The sequence below is a fragment of the Ctenopharyngodon idella genome, chromosome 7 (assembly GCF_019924925.1).
Source record: "Ctenopharyngodon idella isolate HZGC_01 chromosome 7, HZGC01, whole genome shotgun sequence".
NCBI classification, from domain to species: domain Eukaryota; kingdom Metazoa; phylum Chordata; class Actinopteri; order Cypriniformes; family Xenocyprididae; genus Ctenopharyngodon; species Ctenopharyngodon idella.
Genome location: NC_067226.1, coordinates 19232092 through 19250656, shown reverse-complemented (window position 1 = coordinate 19250656; position 18565 = coordinate 19232092). Strand labels below are relative to the sequence as shown.

The following is an 18565-nucleotide window of genomic DNA, read 5'->3' as shown; positions in this document are numbered from 1 at the left end:
TGAGTCACATTTACACATTCAAGATAAGCAGCATATACATATAACTATGGCAGAGCGCTTTTGCCAATGAACAGTTGTTTTCCTCTATTTTTGGCAGCTGTTTTTCCCTTTAATCATTAGTAGACTAACTAAGATTATCCTATTACCTTGATGTGGTTGTTAAATTATAGTCAAGCCTTTAGGCAAAACACACAAACTCTAGAATGTGTTTTGTTAAAAATATATTTACAAAAATAACTTATCTTTTATGACAGTGACATAAAACTTTCTAACATAAACATGCAATTAGAGCTAAACAGGCTGGCTGTCGCCAGGCTATTAAAGTAATTTTACTACAGATAACAGCTTTTTCTCCCTGTGGCCTCTGATTGGCTGAGAGAATTGGTGGAGCAAGCCCCTATACACACACAAGCCACAGATCACTGAAATATAGCATTGCTCACATAATCTATACAACTTGATAAGCATAAATGTATCAAAAGGTTAAATTAATTAGGAAAAAGTATTTTTCATGTTTTTCCATGTCTACACTGTAAGCCAATGCAAAATTCTTCTACATTTTACCAAAAAGAAAAAAAAAACTCACTAAATATACAGACATCCAGCTTGTCCAGAAAATGTTAATGTCATATTCCTTTTGGCAATTTTAGCACATCCCCTACAGATATGCTTGTAGAGTCTTAAACATGGTTAACATTTTCTGTTCCCATGTTGAATTGCATTCATAGTGCTGGCGATTTTAATCCTAACATGATTATCAGGAGGATCAGTGCTCATTTAATGGAGTCTACTCTTCAACGTTCAGAGATCTGGCATGACCCATTTCCTTTGCGGTGGAAATCCCCAGTAACCTGCATTCATCCCCACTGTCTTTGACACTGTTGAACAGTCTGTTTTGTGTGATTCACACGCTGACGCTAACGTGGCGGTGGGAGGTGGTCCGTCTCTTGATGCGGGCGCGGCGAGGCCGTTTGTGATCAGACTGGCAGTGGCACAGGGGACCCAGGAGGAGCCACAGATACAGAACAACACACGCCCAGCAGGAAGAGAGCTTGACCCAGAACGTGGAGTAACTCCCGTGGGTGAAGGTTGTCTCCAGCACAGCAGTCTCATAACTGGGGGAGACAGAATGGCATTATAAAAATTGGTCAAAATTGTGATCTGTGTACACTTTCAGAGTACGTGTACATGTGTTAAACTTTTGGCAAAAAACAGCATAAAAATCCCCAGATGTTAACTAATTCTGCAAAAACTATATATATATATGAGAAAATATAATCATAGGGAAAACAGGTTTGGTATGCTGTCCATTGGTAAAGTTTGTTCTTAAATTGAGAAGGAGAGTTTAGACTATCCCCCCCTCCCGTTTTTTGAATACATATAGACAGATGAATGTAGGCCTAAGGTGGAAAAGGGGAGGAGGAGGGATGCTTGAGCAGCGTCATCGGAAGAAGGTAAGGTAAGATGCTGCTTATATACCCCTAAGGACGTGATTAGATGAACAAGCTCCTCCTGAACTTGCATCATGAACTTCATTTATTTACTTCTAAAACTGACAACATTTTATTTCAGTGGCTAGTCTATAGGCTAGTATCTAGTCTCTTAAACTTTTCAGACTCGCAGCTAACTCAGGGATCCCGATATAATTTTTTTTTCTCTGTTAAACTTTATAGCATTAATTGATGACAAATATTAACACCTTTTATAATATTTAAAAGAGCAATAATACACCACGTTTCAAAATGTTGAAACTTATTGGGGTCAATAAGATTTCTATTTCAAATAAAAGCTGTTCTTTTGAACTTTCTATTCTTCAAATAATCCAGAAAAATAAAATGTATCACAGTTTCCATGAAAATATTAAGCAGCACAACTTTCAACACTAATAATAATAATAATAATAAATGTTTCTTGAGTAGCAAATCAGCATTTAGCATTAGAGCATTAGAATGAATTTTTTTTTTTTTTTTTTTTTGAAGTATCATGTAACACTTATGTGAGACTGGAGTAATGATGACTGCTGAAAATTCAGCTGTCATCACAGGAATAAAATAACATTTTATAATATATTCAAATAGAAATCAGTTATTTTAACCCTTTCATGCATGGTGTCCACTATATATGCACATATGCACAGATATGCACCCTCAAAATAAAATAAATATATAATAAAATATAATATATTGGGAAAAAATAGTTATTGGCATGATTGTTCACTTGTTTAAAAGTAAAAACAACATTAAAAAAATATTACTTCGTGATTTAATAATTCATGCATGAAAGGGTTAAATTGTAATATTTACAATATTACTGTTCCTACTGTATTTTTGATCAAATAAATGCAGCCTTGGTGAGCAAAAAGAAACGTAAAAAACATTCAAAAATCTCTTTTTAAAAATCTTACTGGCCCCAAACTTTTCAACAGTTTATATATATATATCCACTTGCAGAGTCCTCACACACACCTGAAAACCCTGGAAATGAGCTCTTTATAGATGTGTTTCTGTGCTTGTATGTAAATATTGGTTCTATCCACGAAAACTCTTCTGTGTGTTTACTTTTGCTCCAGGGATTTCTGCTCTGATCTCCAGAACAGCTCAGACGAGCTCTTTAACAACTGACCTGAACCAATTAGTGAGGGTCATCATTACGTAGAGGGAGGCCAGAAAGAAAACAAAATGGAAGAAAAAGTAGCTGTAGGCAACGCGCTGGGTCTCATTGTGGATGACTTTCTGACAGCCTTTGTTCTCATCAATGACAAACTCCTCCTCTGACAAGACAGAAACAAAGATGTTAACACCTTCTCATACTTTATTGTGTTTAATGATATTTAAGGCATAGTTCACCCAAAAATGGAAATTCTGTCATCATTTACTTACCTCATGTTGTTCCAAGCCTGTATGACTTTCTTCTGCAGAACACAGAAAAAATATATAGTGTGAAAAATGTTGGTAAGCAAACAGTTTTGGTTCTCATTGACTTCCATTGTATTTTTTGTCCAAGTTAATGGGAACCGAAACTGTTTGCTTACCAACATTTTTCATAATATCTTTTTTGTGTTCTGCAGAAGAATGTTTTGAAACAACATGAAGGTGAGTAAATGATGACAGAATTTTCATTTTTGGGTGAACTATGCCTTTAATATATTTGTGAAATTTATGGATATTGGAATTTATGATATTCTTCTCACCATCTTCTGCCTCTGGGCAGCAAAAGCAACAGGAGGCTTTCTGTTTAGGACAGAGAGCCACAGAGATCGTCAGAGACATTAGGAGTTAAAAAGCTCAAACCACAAAAAAAAAAAAAAAAATTCTGAAAGTCACATACTTGGAACTCATAGCGGTAAACTTTTATCATCCAGAAAGGTCCAAAGACCTCAGCTAAGTATGAAGCCTCATTGCTGAGAAAGAAAATCAGCATTAGTTTTATTATCCAAAGTAAACACTTTATTAATATCTCTACTCGATACTTTTTTTTTTGCCTACCATGCAAAGAGAACACAGCAGTACATGATTGCAGCCCCAATAATGGCCACGGCATTGCCTTCATTTTGAATCTCATCCCTGCTGACTTTGGGGTAACACACCGTCATGTTGACCCCCTGATACTCCACTGAAAAACACAAAAACAGAAAGAGAGACAGAGAGATGGTGTTATTTATCACATATTTCCCCCTTTTCTGAATTAAGACCCATCATTTTGGGTTTCAGAATCATGCCCTGCAAATTCCTGTTGCATTAAAAGCAAGTGCTCAGCTGTTTAAAAACAACGACTAATTGCATTTAGTGTCACATTTACATGCTCCATTTAGGAATTCTAGAGCCCATTGCTGCTGGGTTCAGAGATGCTGTAGAGGTCTGTGGATATTGTGTGTTGTGTGTCTGAGAGAATTCCTCTGAGATGGGATTAAACTCCCAGCATGCCCCAGGGTGCACTTCAGTCCTTTATGAAGTCATGCAGCAGACAGAGGCTATAAACCCGCTGATAGTTAGGGAACAAGACAGGACACAACAAATACACATACACACACAGCGCCATTCACCAAAATGAAAGGAAAAAAAGTGCAAGTCGCTAGTACACTGTTTCTCCAGACAACAACAACACTACAATATTAAATCACATACGTGATATTTCAACCCAAAAGCTCTTCATCAGACATTATGTAAATCATCCTAAATCAAAACCTGGCAAATATAAGAATTATTCTGCAACAGCTGTAATTCTTCTCTGAACTTTACCATCAACATTTGTATTTCAAATATCCACGTGAAACACCCTCAGCTACATCTGTGTGTTACATGCTTGAGAGCTTTTCTATGACCTCAGTGACCAAAGCTTTTCTTTCTGGAAATCTCATTCATCTCTGTCATATATTGAGCATGCACCATTCATCACCTTTGTGGTGTGCCACAAATTTCCTCTGAAATGCACCACTAATGGATGAAATGATGTGAGATGAGATGGCGAACCAGGAAGAGTTTTGCGGGCTCCACTGATGACCTTTTGTTAATGACTATGTGATTACAGCCAGTTTGATTAATTTTGCTGAGAGATGAATCGATTAAATTACTCCGATAGAGGTTTGCATGCATCACTGCATGGAGGCCGCACTCTGACCTTAAACAACAGATCAGTCTGTGATTCTGCATTGCTCTCTATAAAGCATTTTGGTGTTTCATAAAGAGTTAAAAGTATTCAAATAGGTCACCAATCACTCTTCAATTGCCCCTCGTCATTACGGTGACTGGCTGTTTAGTTACTTGGCTTTGTGTTGACAGGCAGAGACAGGATCACACATGCTGGATCCAGGATTAGCCACCATAACAATAAGTGTTAAGTGTCTAATGATCTTGCAAATGGGTAACTGTGGCATTAAAGTATTGCTTGATTCATCAGCAATGTAAGTTATGATCAGTTTTATTTTAGAATTATTTATATTATAGTATTTATTAATATTTTGAATTGTCTTTTTTATATTTTCAATTTTCATTTTTTTTAGTTTATTGTAGTTTTTTAGTAATTTCATTAAGTGCTTTAGTCATTTTTATTTTTTTAAATATATTTCTATTTAGCTTTATTTTATTTCAGTATTAGTAATTTTAGTAGTCCTACTTCAACTTGTTTTCAGTTATTTGCCAATTAAGTCAACATTTCTAATTTTCGTTTTCCAATTTACTTTATTTTATTTTATTTCAGCTTCACTTCAATTGACGAAAAACGATTATAATAGTTTTAATTAACAACACTGGTTATGATGCTGCACATCAAGTTTGTTCATCATATGCTAAGTTATTCTTGTAGTTTCTAATGGCCTGTAATATTGCCATTACAACTATATCTCCTGGTTTTAATAAGTGAATTGGCCTACATTATTTCATATCAATATGCGAGTACTCAGTATGAGATTTGGAAGAAGAAAAGAGCGGAGGGAGAGTAGCTCACGCATCGAACTCAACGCGCCGGGTCGCATCAGCTGGTGTTCTAAATTGTCTTAGAACGCCGCGTTGTAACCATAGGTTGTAACCAGTGTTTACTGTGCGCTCGCTCATCTGACCAGATGATGTCCTGTGAGGACAGCGATTGGCTCTTGTCTCAGACCTTCCCTGTGGCGATTAGTCGAGTGATGAACACTCTGCTCGTGACCTCTAAAGTAAGCTTTCCCCCACTCTGTCAGATTTCGCCGCTTTGGAGTGGCTTTATACCCTTCCTGACTGTAAATACTTTGCGTTAATGGTGAGACAAAAAAAAATATATATATATATATATACTGGAAAAAAACATTAATATGAATATAAATATTTTACTTCGACCGAATTTATTTGTTAGATAATTGTTGCTTCGTTATTTAGTTAATAAATAGTAACTCTGGAGGTGTTGTATGTAAATATGTGCCCATTGATTGGTCAAATCATTACGCTCAGCGTGTTAGCGTCATTTAGCGTGCACATGCATCCTCTACTACTATTCATTGTTAAAAATGAGATTTATGCATCGTAACAAACATACATGTTGCAGTAAAATCACAATTCATTAATTACATTTTAATTTTACTGTAAGATTAAACATTAACCTGAACTTTAGCTTCAAGTTTACTAAAAAAAAACACATTTTAATTTTATTTTCAGATGGACAATTAAATATTTACGTGAACTTTTAATTTTACTTTGAGATTGACAATTAAGAATCAAATTACTGAGGGTGCTTCTGAAATGTGAATTTCAAAACTATTTTGACATGAATATTTTTTCTATTAATCTTATGTCTGCATTTACATTACTTAATGCGTATCTACAGCAATTTGACGTCATATTTTTGTCCTGTGCTATTGTTATCACTACGGGTGCGTCTCGATCAGCTTCCTAACTTCCTAGGTCGTGAATCAGTATATCATGGTGTGCACTAATTTGGGCACTGGTAAGGGCAGTAAGGACCCTGCCTGGCTCACTACACATTGGGACACTGATGACTATATTTCCGGCGACATGGCAAGGTCCTCATTGTACAAAATCACTACTGGTATTCATGAACAACAGCAGAACTGAACTGATATCTTGTATTTTTGATAAATGTGTATTTTAAATGTTTTCTTTCTACTCTGAAAGGAGACATGTTATGGAAGCCAATTAGCCCAAAATTTCAAAATTGGCCAGGGCATGAAAAAATTTAAATATTCTGAAAATGTTCCGCATGGAACAAGCAAATGTTACGTACCTTTTTCTGGTGGGCGGCTGGACAGAGCAGAGAAGGTCAGGTACATGACATAGCAGCAAATGATGGAAGCCTGCAGCAGTCCTGAGCGAGGCTGCTCTGAGAGGGAGAGAAAAACAAACTGTTAACTTAAATGACTAATTATACTACATTTATACTTTTTTTCCTTCATGGTTAAATTGTTGCAAGAATATTTCCACAAACCCTTTATCTCCTTCCTGGTGTGTTTATATCTAAAGTACTGATATAAACTATTAAAGTATTGTTTAGGTGAGAGAACAGAAACAGTTGAAAAATGAAGCACTAACTTTGCTGCACACAGGGAGTGACTGCAATAAAAGACATGAAGGTGCAGAGGGCCAGGTTAGTCCAAAGCAGGGCTTTATTCAGGTGGCATCCCGCTGGGTGAGTGTAGTATTTGTACATGAAAGTGAAGGCCATGGTGGCGATGGTGTAGAAAAAGAGGGTAGCACACATGACTGCCACGTACCACCTTTTATTCTCAGCTGCACCGGTTAACCTGGCAATGAGAGGCAGGGAAGAGACAAGAAATCCTATTATGTCCGTTGTGTTAAGATGACATTACTGACTCAAAATGGCTTGAGGTAGGCTTCACAAACATCTGGGAAGAGCTGGATGTCAGAGGATGAACAGAATGTGTGTGTATATGAATAAGTGAGATACCAGAGCGAGAAACAGGATGGGAGTGAAGGACAGAGATTATCTAAAACTCTACAACTGTGGAGGGTGATATTTTATCATTCTTGAGCAAGATGTGACTCAGACATGAACCAGATGTGGTTCTTCATAGTCTGGTAATGAGTGCCTTCCTACAGTAGATTATTGTGGGTTAGTGCAGGTTTGCTTTAAAAGGACATACCTGTACTGTTAGTGTTTCCTCACTTACCAGTTTTTATTCCAGGTATGAGCAAAAGCTGTGATGAGAATGAGTTGAATTAGGATAAAAGAAAAGCCTCCCACCACTCCAACGTAATGCCAGGCTACATGGAAAAAGGAAAAAGAGGAGAAAACAATTAATATAAGACAGTGAAATACAGTGAAATGAGAGATTAATTTATGAATCAGAACAAATTATTTTGTAAATTATTTGTTAAACCAAAATGTCCCACTGAATTGAACGCAACAGTGGAACGTTTTCTAATTACATTTGTTAGTTTTGAGTTTTATAAATGAGGCCCACTGACTGAATCCCCACTATAGTGTGCAAATGTAAAACATTCAATGTGTCTATAGGGCCACCTGGAGGATTTAATTAGAAGTGCAATTCACATGATCACATGATCACCAGAGCCGTGAGCCAAGACTGTATCGTAATCACTTTAAGCACATAATCACTTCAGATAGTCTATTCACTAATCACCTTGTTTTGATCAATACACCTCCTTTCCCATATCAGGATGCACAATATATTGATATTATTTATCTGCCAATATTAGATATTAATTTGTTGATGTTGAATATTTAATTGTGCATTCCCATTTGCTCTATTTTTACATTTATATTACAGTTGCCATCATGTAACGGTCATTTAAAGTTAATCATTAAATGTAACAATTTAATTACACTGTTAAAAGCAATGTTTAGCAAAATTCAGCATCACATGATCCTTCAGAAATCATAGGCGTCATATTCCTATGTAGACGTGGATCAGCTAAGAGTCAGCTGATGCGAGCTTGACTAACCTGACCTGCCATGACTAACGCTACGCTTGATTTGTTTCACAGATGATTAGCTTACCATGCAAAAAAGATTCTGTGGGAATCAAGAAGGCAGCAGCGATCATTCCAAGCATGGTGATGAACTTCAGAAACCAGAACCTAATCGAGAATGAGGAGAATAAGTGCGTGTTATTTATATGAAGTCACTAAACCTGCTGATAAACATGGATGAGGCAGCATTTACACCACATTTATAGTCCGAGGAACTGGTTGACCCTTGTACATATCATGTTCTTCCTCTTAAGAACTTAACCTAATGTCTCCACAACCGCTATGTAGTATTTATTTTGTAGAGCAATTAGTCGAAGCAACTTTCTGTTGTGTTACAGAGCAAACAAAATATAGGGAATAATGCAGTCACCAACCCGTTATGGATGAGGGCTCGGAAATCCTGGCTGGACTTCACATCGATGAGGAAGATGGCCATCATCAAGTAGAAACAAGCTGTGCCGAAACACACCCTGTAGACTGCAGAGTAGCCCACCAACATCTGACAGTCTCCTCCACCATGAGCCTCATCACACACCACATTAAAGAAAGGCACCTGAGGAAGAGTGATGTCTGTTATTGTGTGCCACAGCCTGTATAGGGTACAGACTGCTGGCATGTGTAGCTGGTGTATGTCCTGCCACGCAGATTAGACAAGATTTGATGGGATGAGGCTTGATACAAATAAAGCAGAGTTTGGCTGTTTACAGCAACAGCACAAATAAAAGTAGGTTAGGCGAATGAAGACCAACTGGAGCCTGTGCGACTTGTAAGAAACTTACATTCTCCCTCACCGCCTCGGACACGGTCTTAGACAGCATGAGGCATGAGACAGTGCAGGCCAGGATGTGGAATAACGTGTACATGACCCGCGTGCTGGATGATGATTTGACGGGCGGACAGAAGGAGCAGCACAGGGAACATGGTGCAGGGCCACAGCAGCAGCATATCTGGCAGAAAGAAAAGCAGACCAGGGTTTGGGATTAATCGAGATTGCTCAAAGCATCTGGATTTTTCGTGATAGATCAGGGCTGGTTGCCTGGATGGGGTCCAAACATCCTTTATCCTCAGTTAAACCCAGAAGCAGAGATTGGGTTGAAACTCGGTTCCCACTGGCAGATTAACAGTCCATTTTTCATTATACTGTTTCTTAAATGATAGCAGCACGTGTTATAATGAAAAACACAATCTTCCAGTAATGTGTAACTGTGCTTCAATCTGATATCCTGTCACAGTTATTCACTAAAAGCCGTCAAAATATAGAGTAATTCCCGGTTGAAATGTCAAGATATACAAGTCTAACCCTTTTGTAGTAGTCTTTAAAGTGATAATTAACTCATAATTGTTTCTATAGAAACTTGTTTCTGCCATGATTAAAAAAATAAAGGTAAACTTTTTATCTCACAATTCCAACTTTTTTACTCACAAATGTTTATATCTCATAATTCTTAGAAAAAAAAGTCAGAATTGTAAGATATAAAGTCGCAATTCTTACTTTTTCTCTTGAAATTGTGAGTCTATATTCCATAACTCTGTGACTTCTGTGAAATTATAAGACAAAATAATTTTTCCATGGCAGAAACAAGCTTCCATACAAGATATTTTGTAATATGTCTCAGGGTTTATTTGACCATACAATGAAAGTCAATGGGGACCAGTGATGTTTTGGACCTCATTAACTTTCATTTTGGACAAGAACAGTTGAAACATTCTTGAAAATATCCTCTTTTATGTTCCACAGAAGAAAGAAAGTCTTACAGGTTTTTATAATGCCATGAAGGTGACTATATGATGAGTAAATGATCATTACATTACATTTGACTTCACTGTTTAGAGGCAAAACCCTCAGGTGCATGGGAGAATGTCGTAATTGTTGCACTCCGAAAAATATGTGTTGGCACAAAAAAAATAAAATAATAAAAATAACAAGTTTGCATCAATTTATTTTAATTATCACAACTTCGAATGAAATTATATTCAACGAAGCAACTAGACTGAGTTATATGAACTTCATAATTTGTAACATAAACACAGTAAAAAGTAAAAAAAATGAAGTTGGTCCAACTACTAATTTGTAGCCCTGGAACCAATTAATTTGATCTATTTCAGTAACCACAAAAACTTCACAATAACTGAAACTCGTTTAAATGTCAAATATTAACAGGTCTTTCCCTTCACTAAAGACAAATAATAACACTTAATTTCAACATTTATTCTCCTTATCCAGTCTTATGCAAAGCATGCTGGGATTTAGAAATCCACTACCTAATTATCAAGACAATTTCATTAAGTTACTACAACTTAATTAAAAAAAAAAAAATCACTTAAAGCAGAAATTTGTGTTTAATTTACACACCATATTATGTTTATGTAATAATCAACATTATGTCAACAGAACTCAACAAAATAATGTTTACAACTTAAAAGTTATAATTAAATAATTGATTTTCAAACTTGCAACCTTGCATTTATTTAAGATGTGGTAATAGGTCCCATGAATGACTTTTTAGAGTGTAAATGGAGCAAAATGATTTTAAAGACAATTTGTGACAGCAGAATATTTTTGTTCTGAAATTGGATTAGAAATAAGAATATGAGGAGTGACGACATTTGATCCTTTATTTAAATAAGTTTACAAACGTTTTATCATTGATTCTCACATCTCAGAAGTAAGGAGGGTGAAAACACACTGACTCTTAAAGCTTATGATGATAGAATGAGTCATTCATCCTCTTAATTTCATTTGACAGAAAGCACTTTCCATGATGCCTGTGTGTTTCTGTTGAGAGAGGAGTTTTATACCAAACAACAACAACTGACCGATAATTTTAATAGTGCAACAATAATAGCAATTATTATTTAAATCATTTAATTGTGGATTATTCTCTTCTGTTCATCCTAATGCAAACAACACTGATTGAACTCAACCTTTAGTCACTTAAATTTAGTTTTTTAAATGAAAATGCACTGATGCAGGGATAATTAGTTAAAACAATAAAATAGAAATATGGAGCTCATGAATTGAGGACTATCACAGAGCATTATGACAAGTTATGCAACAACCTGTAGACAAACTGCATCACTTTGCAAGCTTGAAGGTTCTAAAGTATTTAAGCAAAAGTCTATTGCCTTAAAACATACTTTTAAGAGTATATATTCCACATGGTGCTCCACTAATAAAAATTGTATCATATAATGAGCTCTATTATCTATTACACAACGTCAATGTCATTCTGTGGCAACTTCACTCATATTTTAGGACAAAAAGAAAAGCCAAAAAGTGTGAAATCCAGTCATAGTCATACTGAAAATATCATAGTAAGATAAGAGGTATTAGAAATTGGAAGGTTCCTTATGTTCAACATTCATCATAAATCGTTTTTGAGTTCTAAGTTCTACAAAGCCAGATTAGATTTGGTAAGAGAAGAACTGATGCCTGTGTAAAGCTTTTCTTGTGTTAGAATAATTAGATCTATGATAAAGAAGTATCATCTGAAAACACCTGATATGTCATTGACACATCTCTCATCACTATAAAATAATATCCATCTTTCTCTCTCTCTCTCTCTCTCTCTTTCTGTCTCTCTCTCTCACCTGATAAGCCACCATGTTGAGGAAATAGTTGTAGACACCGCTGTGTTGTAAAGCTTGAGCAGTCGACATGGCTTCTTATTTGTCAAGGATGCTTATTAAAACAAGACCTCCAGAAAAAAAATTATTGGAGAAAAAAATCTAATTTAAAAAAGTATATACTATAACCAGTGAATCAGGACACGTTATTAACTGTAGAAGTCCCTCAGCTTTACATGAAATGGTCCTCAGCTAGTTTCCTCTGCAGGTGTGTTTCCACAGATGTCCAACTGCCCACCCTCATGTTCCTCTCGTTGGAACATCCGAACAGTATTCCCATATCCTATACGAGCTGCCAGTGGCATCGAATGGTGCCAGGAGAGTTTGTGAGCAAGGGTGGATGCCCAGTTGTACTCACGCAGTGAGATTAGTCAACAAGAGCAGCAGGAGGAGGGGGCAGGTTCCATCTGTCCCTCCCTTCCCCCAGGCCCTCGCTCCAATGCACCGACTCCAGAGCACCCTCACGCACAATAGGATTTCTCCAGGGTCCTAATCGGTTTAGGGCAGAATAATGTAATTACTTGTGATTTTGTGATTTCTCTCGCAAATTAGACATGACTTTGGAACCCCCTTTTCTGGTGAAGTGGCACCTCAGCAACTGCTCACTTGTCTGATATTATAGAGGGCACATATGTAATCTGGTCATTATGCTTTGACCCAGAAACAGGGAAGCGAATGAAGCGGGTGTTTGGAGGAATGCACAGGAAGAGCGGCACAGGTCCAATTCCGCATTCTTTTGCATACATTGCCCACAGTCTCAATGTAAAATGGGGGTACACTTCAACAAACACTAGCAAACTTCACATAATAAGTCTGCACAATATGGAACAAATTGTTTCAGTTGAAGATAACGATTATAGTGAAGTGGACATCATCATATATGTAAATGTGTGTCATGTCTCTTTAGTGTCACGGGCTGTGTTATGAGTTTGTAGCATGCAGGGCGCCCTGTAGCTCTATATTTGGGTCAGTGTGTGTGTGAGGATGTGTGCTGGGATTATCCTGGAGTTTTTAGTCCTCAGCCTGGATGACCTTCTCTCTCCGGTAGAGTGACACACTAATCCAGACAGCAGGGTCTGACAAACACAGTCCCACTTGAACTCTTCACCATCCTTCAGCATCATTTACAAACATGATGACATTGTACATACGGTAAAAAAAAAAACTTGTGGTGTTGATTCAGAAATCATGCTTGAAGGAATAGGCTAGTTCACCCAAAAATATAAAGTCTGTCACCATTTACTCACCCTCATGACATTCCATGGCATGGCATTACTTTTTCTGTGGAACACAAAAGAAGAACGTTGCGATCCAAATGACATTGGACCCAACTGTATGGACAATTTTCTTTTTTCAGAATAGCTTAATGTGTGTCCTGCAGTTAAAAGAATGTCTTACAGATGTGGAATGACATGAGGGTGAGTAAATGAAGACAAAATTTCTATTTTAGAGTGAACAATCCCTTTCCGCTGCCATTCACAATGAACATGTTCTTTAACTTGAAAACTATTTTTCTTGATATACATTATCTTCAAATGTGCTGCGATTGGCAACCCAGCTAACAAGGAACTCTGGCTAACATTCTCGCTCTTTGGCTTTAAGGTTCCCTCAAAGTTATGAACAAATTAATATTCTTCCAGTAATGTTAATACAATGTTCATTCATAGTTATCTGGTCTATAATAATGTTCTCAAAACGTTAGCTTAGCAAAAGCGTTATTTGTAGATGGTTCATGAAACGTTTTTTTCTGGAGCATTTTTTTTTTTCGGACATCTTGACTTAAAACGCAGCACTAACCACTGAAAAACGGAGAAACGCGCAAGGCATGGTGCAACTGTCAAAGACGACCCAGTGGTGCAGGTATGATGTCAGAACCTGGAAGATTCTCCGCTGGTTCCTTTGAGATTTTCCTATGGGGTTTTATAATAGGGGTTTGCAATTAATGAGTAAAATAAGATCTGTGGTAAACATAACTTGACGATATATTGACGTTCTGTTCTACAATGTAAATTGCACACACCCATATCGAAAACGCGAAATTTGAAGCAGTTGTTTATTTTTAAAAACGTATGTTTCTAATAAGTAACTAGATAAGACCGTTTGTGAGTGTGTTCAGTTTACATTGTAGAAGAAAACTTCAACATATCGTCAAGTTATAATTACCACAGACCTTATTTGACTCATAATTAAAATAAACGGTGCAAATTAGTCTTCCGGGTTCTGACGTCATACCTTCACCACTCTATTAAAAAGCACTACAATAAAATTCAAAAACAAACAACAACAAAAAAACTTTTGATTGCGTTGCATTAACTGTAAGAAAATGTTCCAGTCAACTAATGCTCTGTAGGTCTCGTGCAGTAGTTTGGCCATGAAAATCTGGCAGGAAAATTAATAGCAGGATGTGAATTTAAAGCAGACTGCTTTTGAGTGAGTATTTGAGTTTATTGAGGGAGTGTTTGAGTTTATTGTTGTGTGAGTACTTCTCAGTACAGACTCTGTATACTATTCCAGTCTGGAAAGAACTTTTCAAAGTATTGACAGTCACACAGAGTCATGTGGTTAAAACCTTTGTCGGGCACAATATCATTACGTAACACTGTTCATAGAATGCAGCTATCAGAGTGGCAGCAAATTACAGCATGGCATTGTATTCATCTCTCTTAAGAAGTGGACATGTATATGGACATGAGTATATTTGTGTATGTATGTATGTATGACTAACGTGTGTCTATAAGCGCATAGTTACATGATAACCTGTTACATTTTGAATGAATTTCCATGTAAATACCCATGAAGCTGTTTTGACTATTTGTTACTGTTTGTCTTAGTTCTGAAAAGTTATAGGGCCTATAAAAAAAAAGAAATATGTTTAGAGAGAATCAAATAATGTATTTTTGTAACTAACATTCTGCTTTATTGTTTGTTTTTTTTCTGTTATTTGTTCTGTAAATAGGTGCATAACAACAAATGTGTTACTAGGAACTGACCGTTTAATTTAGCAGCTTTAATCCTTGGTTAGCTACATCACACAGGCATGAACTTTTCTAAACCAATTAGTGTCTTTTAAAGTATACAGAGTATATTCAATGAACCTCTAATCTCTCCCTCAGAGTGAAACACCCAGAATGACTGGAGGTCTTTTCACTTGATAATTGGGGGCCTTGTGTGAGAGAGGGACACTAGCACACTGTTCGAACAAAAGCACAACGTACAATGCAAATCACTCAGCTAGCTCCATGAGAAACATCTGATCTATGTTATTTAATGGGCTTTAGAAGAAATGATGGAAAACAGTCATCCACAGATACACACACAGGAGGCTTTCTACAATCTGGCCATTATGAGAATCAACGTTACTGTAAGAACATTTGTTCACAAGTTTGATAGAACCTTGCCTGAACGTTGGCCAAGATTCTGAGAATGTTCCCTGTTTGCAGGGTTAATGTCGCTACTATCTTTGTTTCATCACATCTGAAAAACAACATTTACGTTCATGTAATGACCAACAATGGATGTTTGAATATTCCAAACATCCATTTTTTTTTTTAGTGTTTTAAATCCTTTTTCTTGGTTATGCGAATGTTAAAGGAACATGAACATTCCATTTTATCATTTTGGGAATGTTAATTTTGAATGTTCTAACAACATTCTGAAACAAGTAGTAATAGGTATTTAAAAATGTTAGATGAAAATCTAACTACAGCATTACAGAAAAAAAACAAAACATTCCATGGACGATGTATAAATAATGTTTTTATGCTAACATTTTGAGAACATTATTAAAGCTCATTAATGCCCAGTAAAAAAATAATCAAAGCATGAAGGAACGATTGATTTTTCCCTTCCAAATTTTGTCATCATAGACATACTGTAGCAGAGCCAATACTTTCCAAAAACATGACCTCTTCATCTACTCACTAATTTGACAGCCATAGCTCAATCCCATCCTCACTGAAGTGTGCTGCCCTACTAAATTAGAAAATCAAACTACATTTTAGGTCAATCTCTAAATGCTAAAGCTCACACAGTGCTACCATCACATGCAGGAAAGCTTACTTGTGCCCAGCAACAGCGACAACGCATCACTTCCCACACTGATCCGGCTACCAGAGGAAATCTCCAAGTCCAGTGTCTGTCAGAGATCAGTCGTACAGTAGAATAAATAGACTGGTAATGCTGGGGAAAGGCTTCCTATGAAAACTTTGTAACATTCCTCAAAGATTGTAAACATATTCAACAGAGAACAGCAGAAGAGGAGAGCAGGTGCTGCATTTCAGGTGTTCTCTGAAAAGGCGTCCTTTTTGTTAAGCAGATTATAAGTTGAGGAGGTGGAAAACCCAGGAGGAAGAGAAAGGCACGTAGTAACAGTGTTGCTTTAAGTATTTGTCAATGGTAAACCTATTAAGGGACAAAAATAGTGAGGTGAAAGCTTTGGAACATATAAACAACATCTGTCTGTTTATAAGTGAGGCAGTTTAATTGTGTGCATGCTTTTATTAAATGAAATAGGCCTACATTGTCTGAAATGTTGATTTTATTACATTGCAAATTGTAAGCATCCGGACTTCAGTTCTATCAACATTACATTTTTTTTTTTTTTTTTTTTCAGAGATAGGCCTAACAAAAACTGTAATTTTCTCTCTCTCTCTCTCTCTCTCTCTCTCTCTCTCTCTCTCTCTCAAAAAAAAAAAAAAAAAAATATATGCTCATGGTTAAAGTCGGCAAAAAACGTCCGAGAAACGGCTTCCCGAGCAAGAAAAAAAAAATGTAGGGCAGGACTTTTTTTTTCATCAGGAATTGATTGATTTGCTATTGCTTGTGAGACTGACAGGCCCCGCCCTCGCGCCGGTAAACACGTCATCAGAGAAGCATTGCTGTTGCAAGCGGAAGGGGAAGTAAAGAAAAAGCGGGAGGGAAGTTATTTTGATTAAAGATTGTGCATGTATAAATCGTTTATAATAAATACTGCAATATTCCATAAAAATTGTTTTGATTTCATAATGACTTAAAATGATTGTGTGGGAAAAACGGTCAACAATTAAGTGTCCAGCATACTTGGGAACTTTCATTTTATATATATATATATATATCTGTCTCTTATATATATTAATAATATATATAAGAGCCAGAACATTTTTTTATTTTTCAGATTTGCTGAATGGACAGCTTGAGCAATGATTTCACACCATTGATTTGTGTTTTAAAGTAGATTTTAAAAAGATTTCTCCTTATTTGTTATTGACCCATGTAGAGATTTATAGTTTACAGAGTATTATATTTCTATTTTGTTAATATAATTTCGGTGTCGCGTGAACTTCATAGTGTGTTACATGAATCTCCGTCCGGGTGTATTCATCACTGATTTGCGTTCCGGCTGCGTGTAGAAGCAAACATGGCGGCTGAGGGAGATGTGGATTTGGACCTGGAGGCTGATGAGAACTGCACGGGAAAACCAACAGAAAAACCCCGAAAACATGATAGTGGAGCTGCTGATTTGGAAAAGGTTACCGACTATGCGGAGGAAAAAGAAATATCTAGCTCGAATTTGGAAACGGTGAGTTAGATGTATCAGAAGCGAATGAAGATAGCTTGGCTAGCTGAGTACGTTAACCATGTGCGACAGTAGATTTCTGAATTAACACTCATATAACTATGGTGCACCCCCTGTAATCACACAAATTGTGATAGAGTTTTAGTATTGTCATGTTTCAGTTGTGGATTGCTCAGCCGGCTTAGTTAAGTTTGCTACTAAGTGAGCACTGAAGAGAGAAGTGAGACTTAACCTCACTCAAAACAGAATTAATGTGTTCGATTACGTCGCCAATCAACCTTAAAAAAGAGATGCCCCATAATCTTAAGCAATATAAATAAATGAGTGACTTTATTAATCTTCATGCGTATTTGACGGGTGTTTTTAAAGGCAATGTCCGTGATTGGAGACAGACGATCCAGAGAACAAAAAGCGAAACAGGAAAGGTTGGAACTTTTGATCCCTCGTCTTGTTTTAACAATAAAACAAATACTTTAGAAGTAATGGTTAATGGCCACAATGACAATACTCCTTTCTATCGCTTCCGCAGAGAAAAAGAGCTGGCCAAAGTAACGATAAAGAAAGAAGATGTGGAGCTCATTGTAAGTATATAGGAGTGTCTTTATATGCCAGATTCGTGAACCTGTTTAATTTAACATGGAAATGAATAAACATGATAATGTCTTCCTCACAGATGGGAGAGATGGAGATTCCTCGAGCAGTGGCGGAGCGCAGTCTGAGAGAACACATGGGAAATGTGGTGGAGGCGTTGATCGCACTGACCAACTGAGTGGATGTGACTGCTTTGAGATGTATGGACACATTGGACTGCCTTCTCCCTGCTCATGATAAAACCTTTTTCACACTGTATTTAGTCTCTAATAAAGCAACATTTTTAACAGTACAACTCACCTTTTTCATTCCTTAAAAGCACCCGCCTTCTTTTTGGTAATGCATTCCAAATGAA

At 36.7% G+C, this 18565-nt stretch overlaps 2 protein-coding genes across 2 annotated transcripts; one reads left to right on the top strand and one right to left on the bottom strand.

Annotated features, from left to right (window-relative positions):
* Window positions 1–204: 204 nt before the first annotated feature.
* On the bottom strand, window positions 205–12387 carry serinc4 (serine incorporator 4). The gene is made up of 12 exons (XM_051900508.1): window positions 12030–12387; window positions 9218–9385; window positions 8813–8991; window positions 8467–8546; window positions 7616–7709; window positions 7017–7228; window positions 6712–6807; window positions 3486–3612; window positions 3328–3400; window positions 3191–3230; window positions 2623–2770; window positions 205–1115 (listed from the first exon to the last, which is right to left on the bottom strand). The coding sequence occupies exons 1-12, from the start codon at window positions 12096–12098 to the stop codon at window positions 905–907; spliced, it is 1497 nt and encodes a 498-aa protein (XP_051756468.1). The 5' UTR covers window positions 12099–12387; the 3' UTR covers window positions 205–904.
* A 5002-nt stretch (window positions 12388–17389) lies between these two features.
* Window positions 17390–18505, top strand: hypk (huntingtin interacting protein K). The gene is made up of 4 exons (XM_051900367.1): window positions 17390–17622; window positions 17989–18044; window positions 18149–18200; window positions 18293–18505. The coding sequence occupies exons 1-4, from the start codon at window positions 17461–17463 to the stop codon at window positions 18386–18388; spliced, it is 366 nt and encodes a 121-aa protein (XP_051756327.1). The 5' UTR covers window positions 17390–17460; the 3' UTR covers window positions 18389–18505.
* Window positions 18506–18565: the final 60 nt, after the last annotated feature.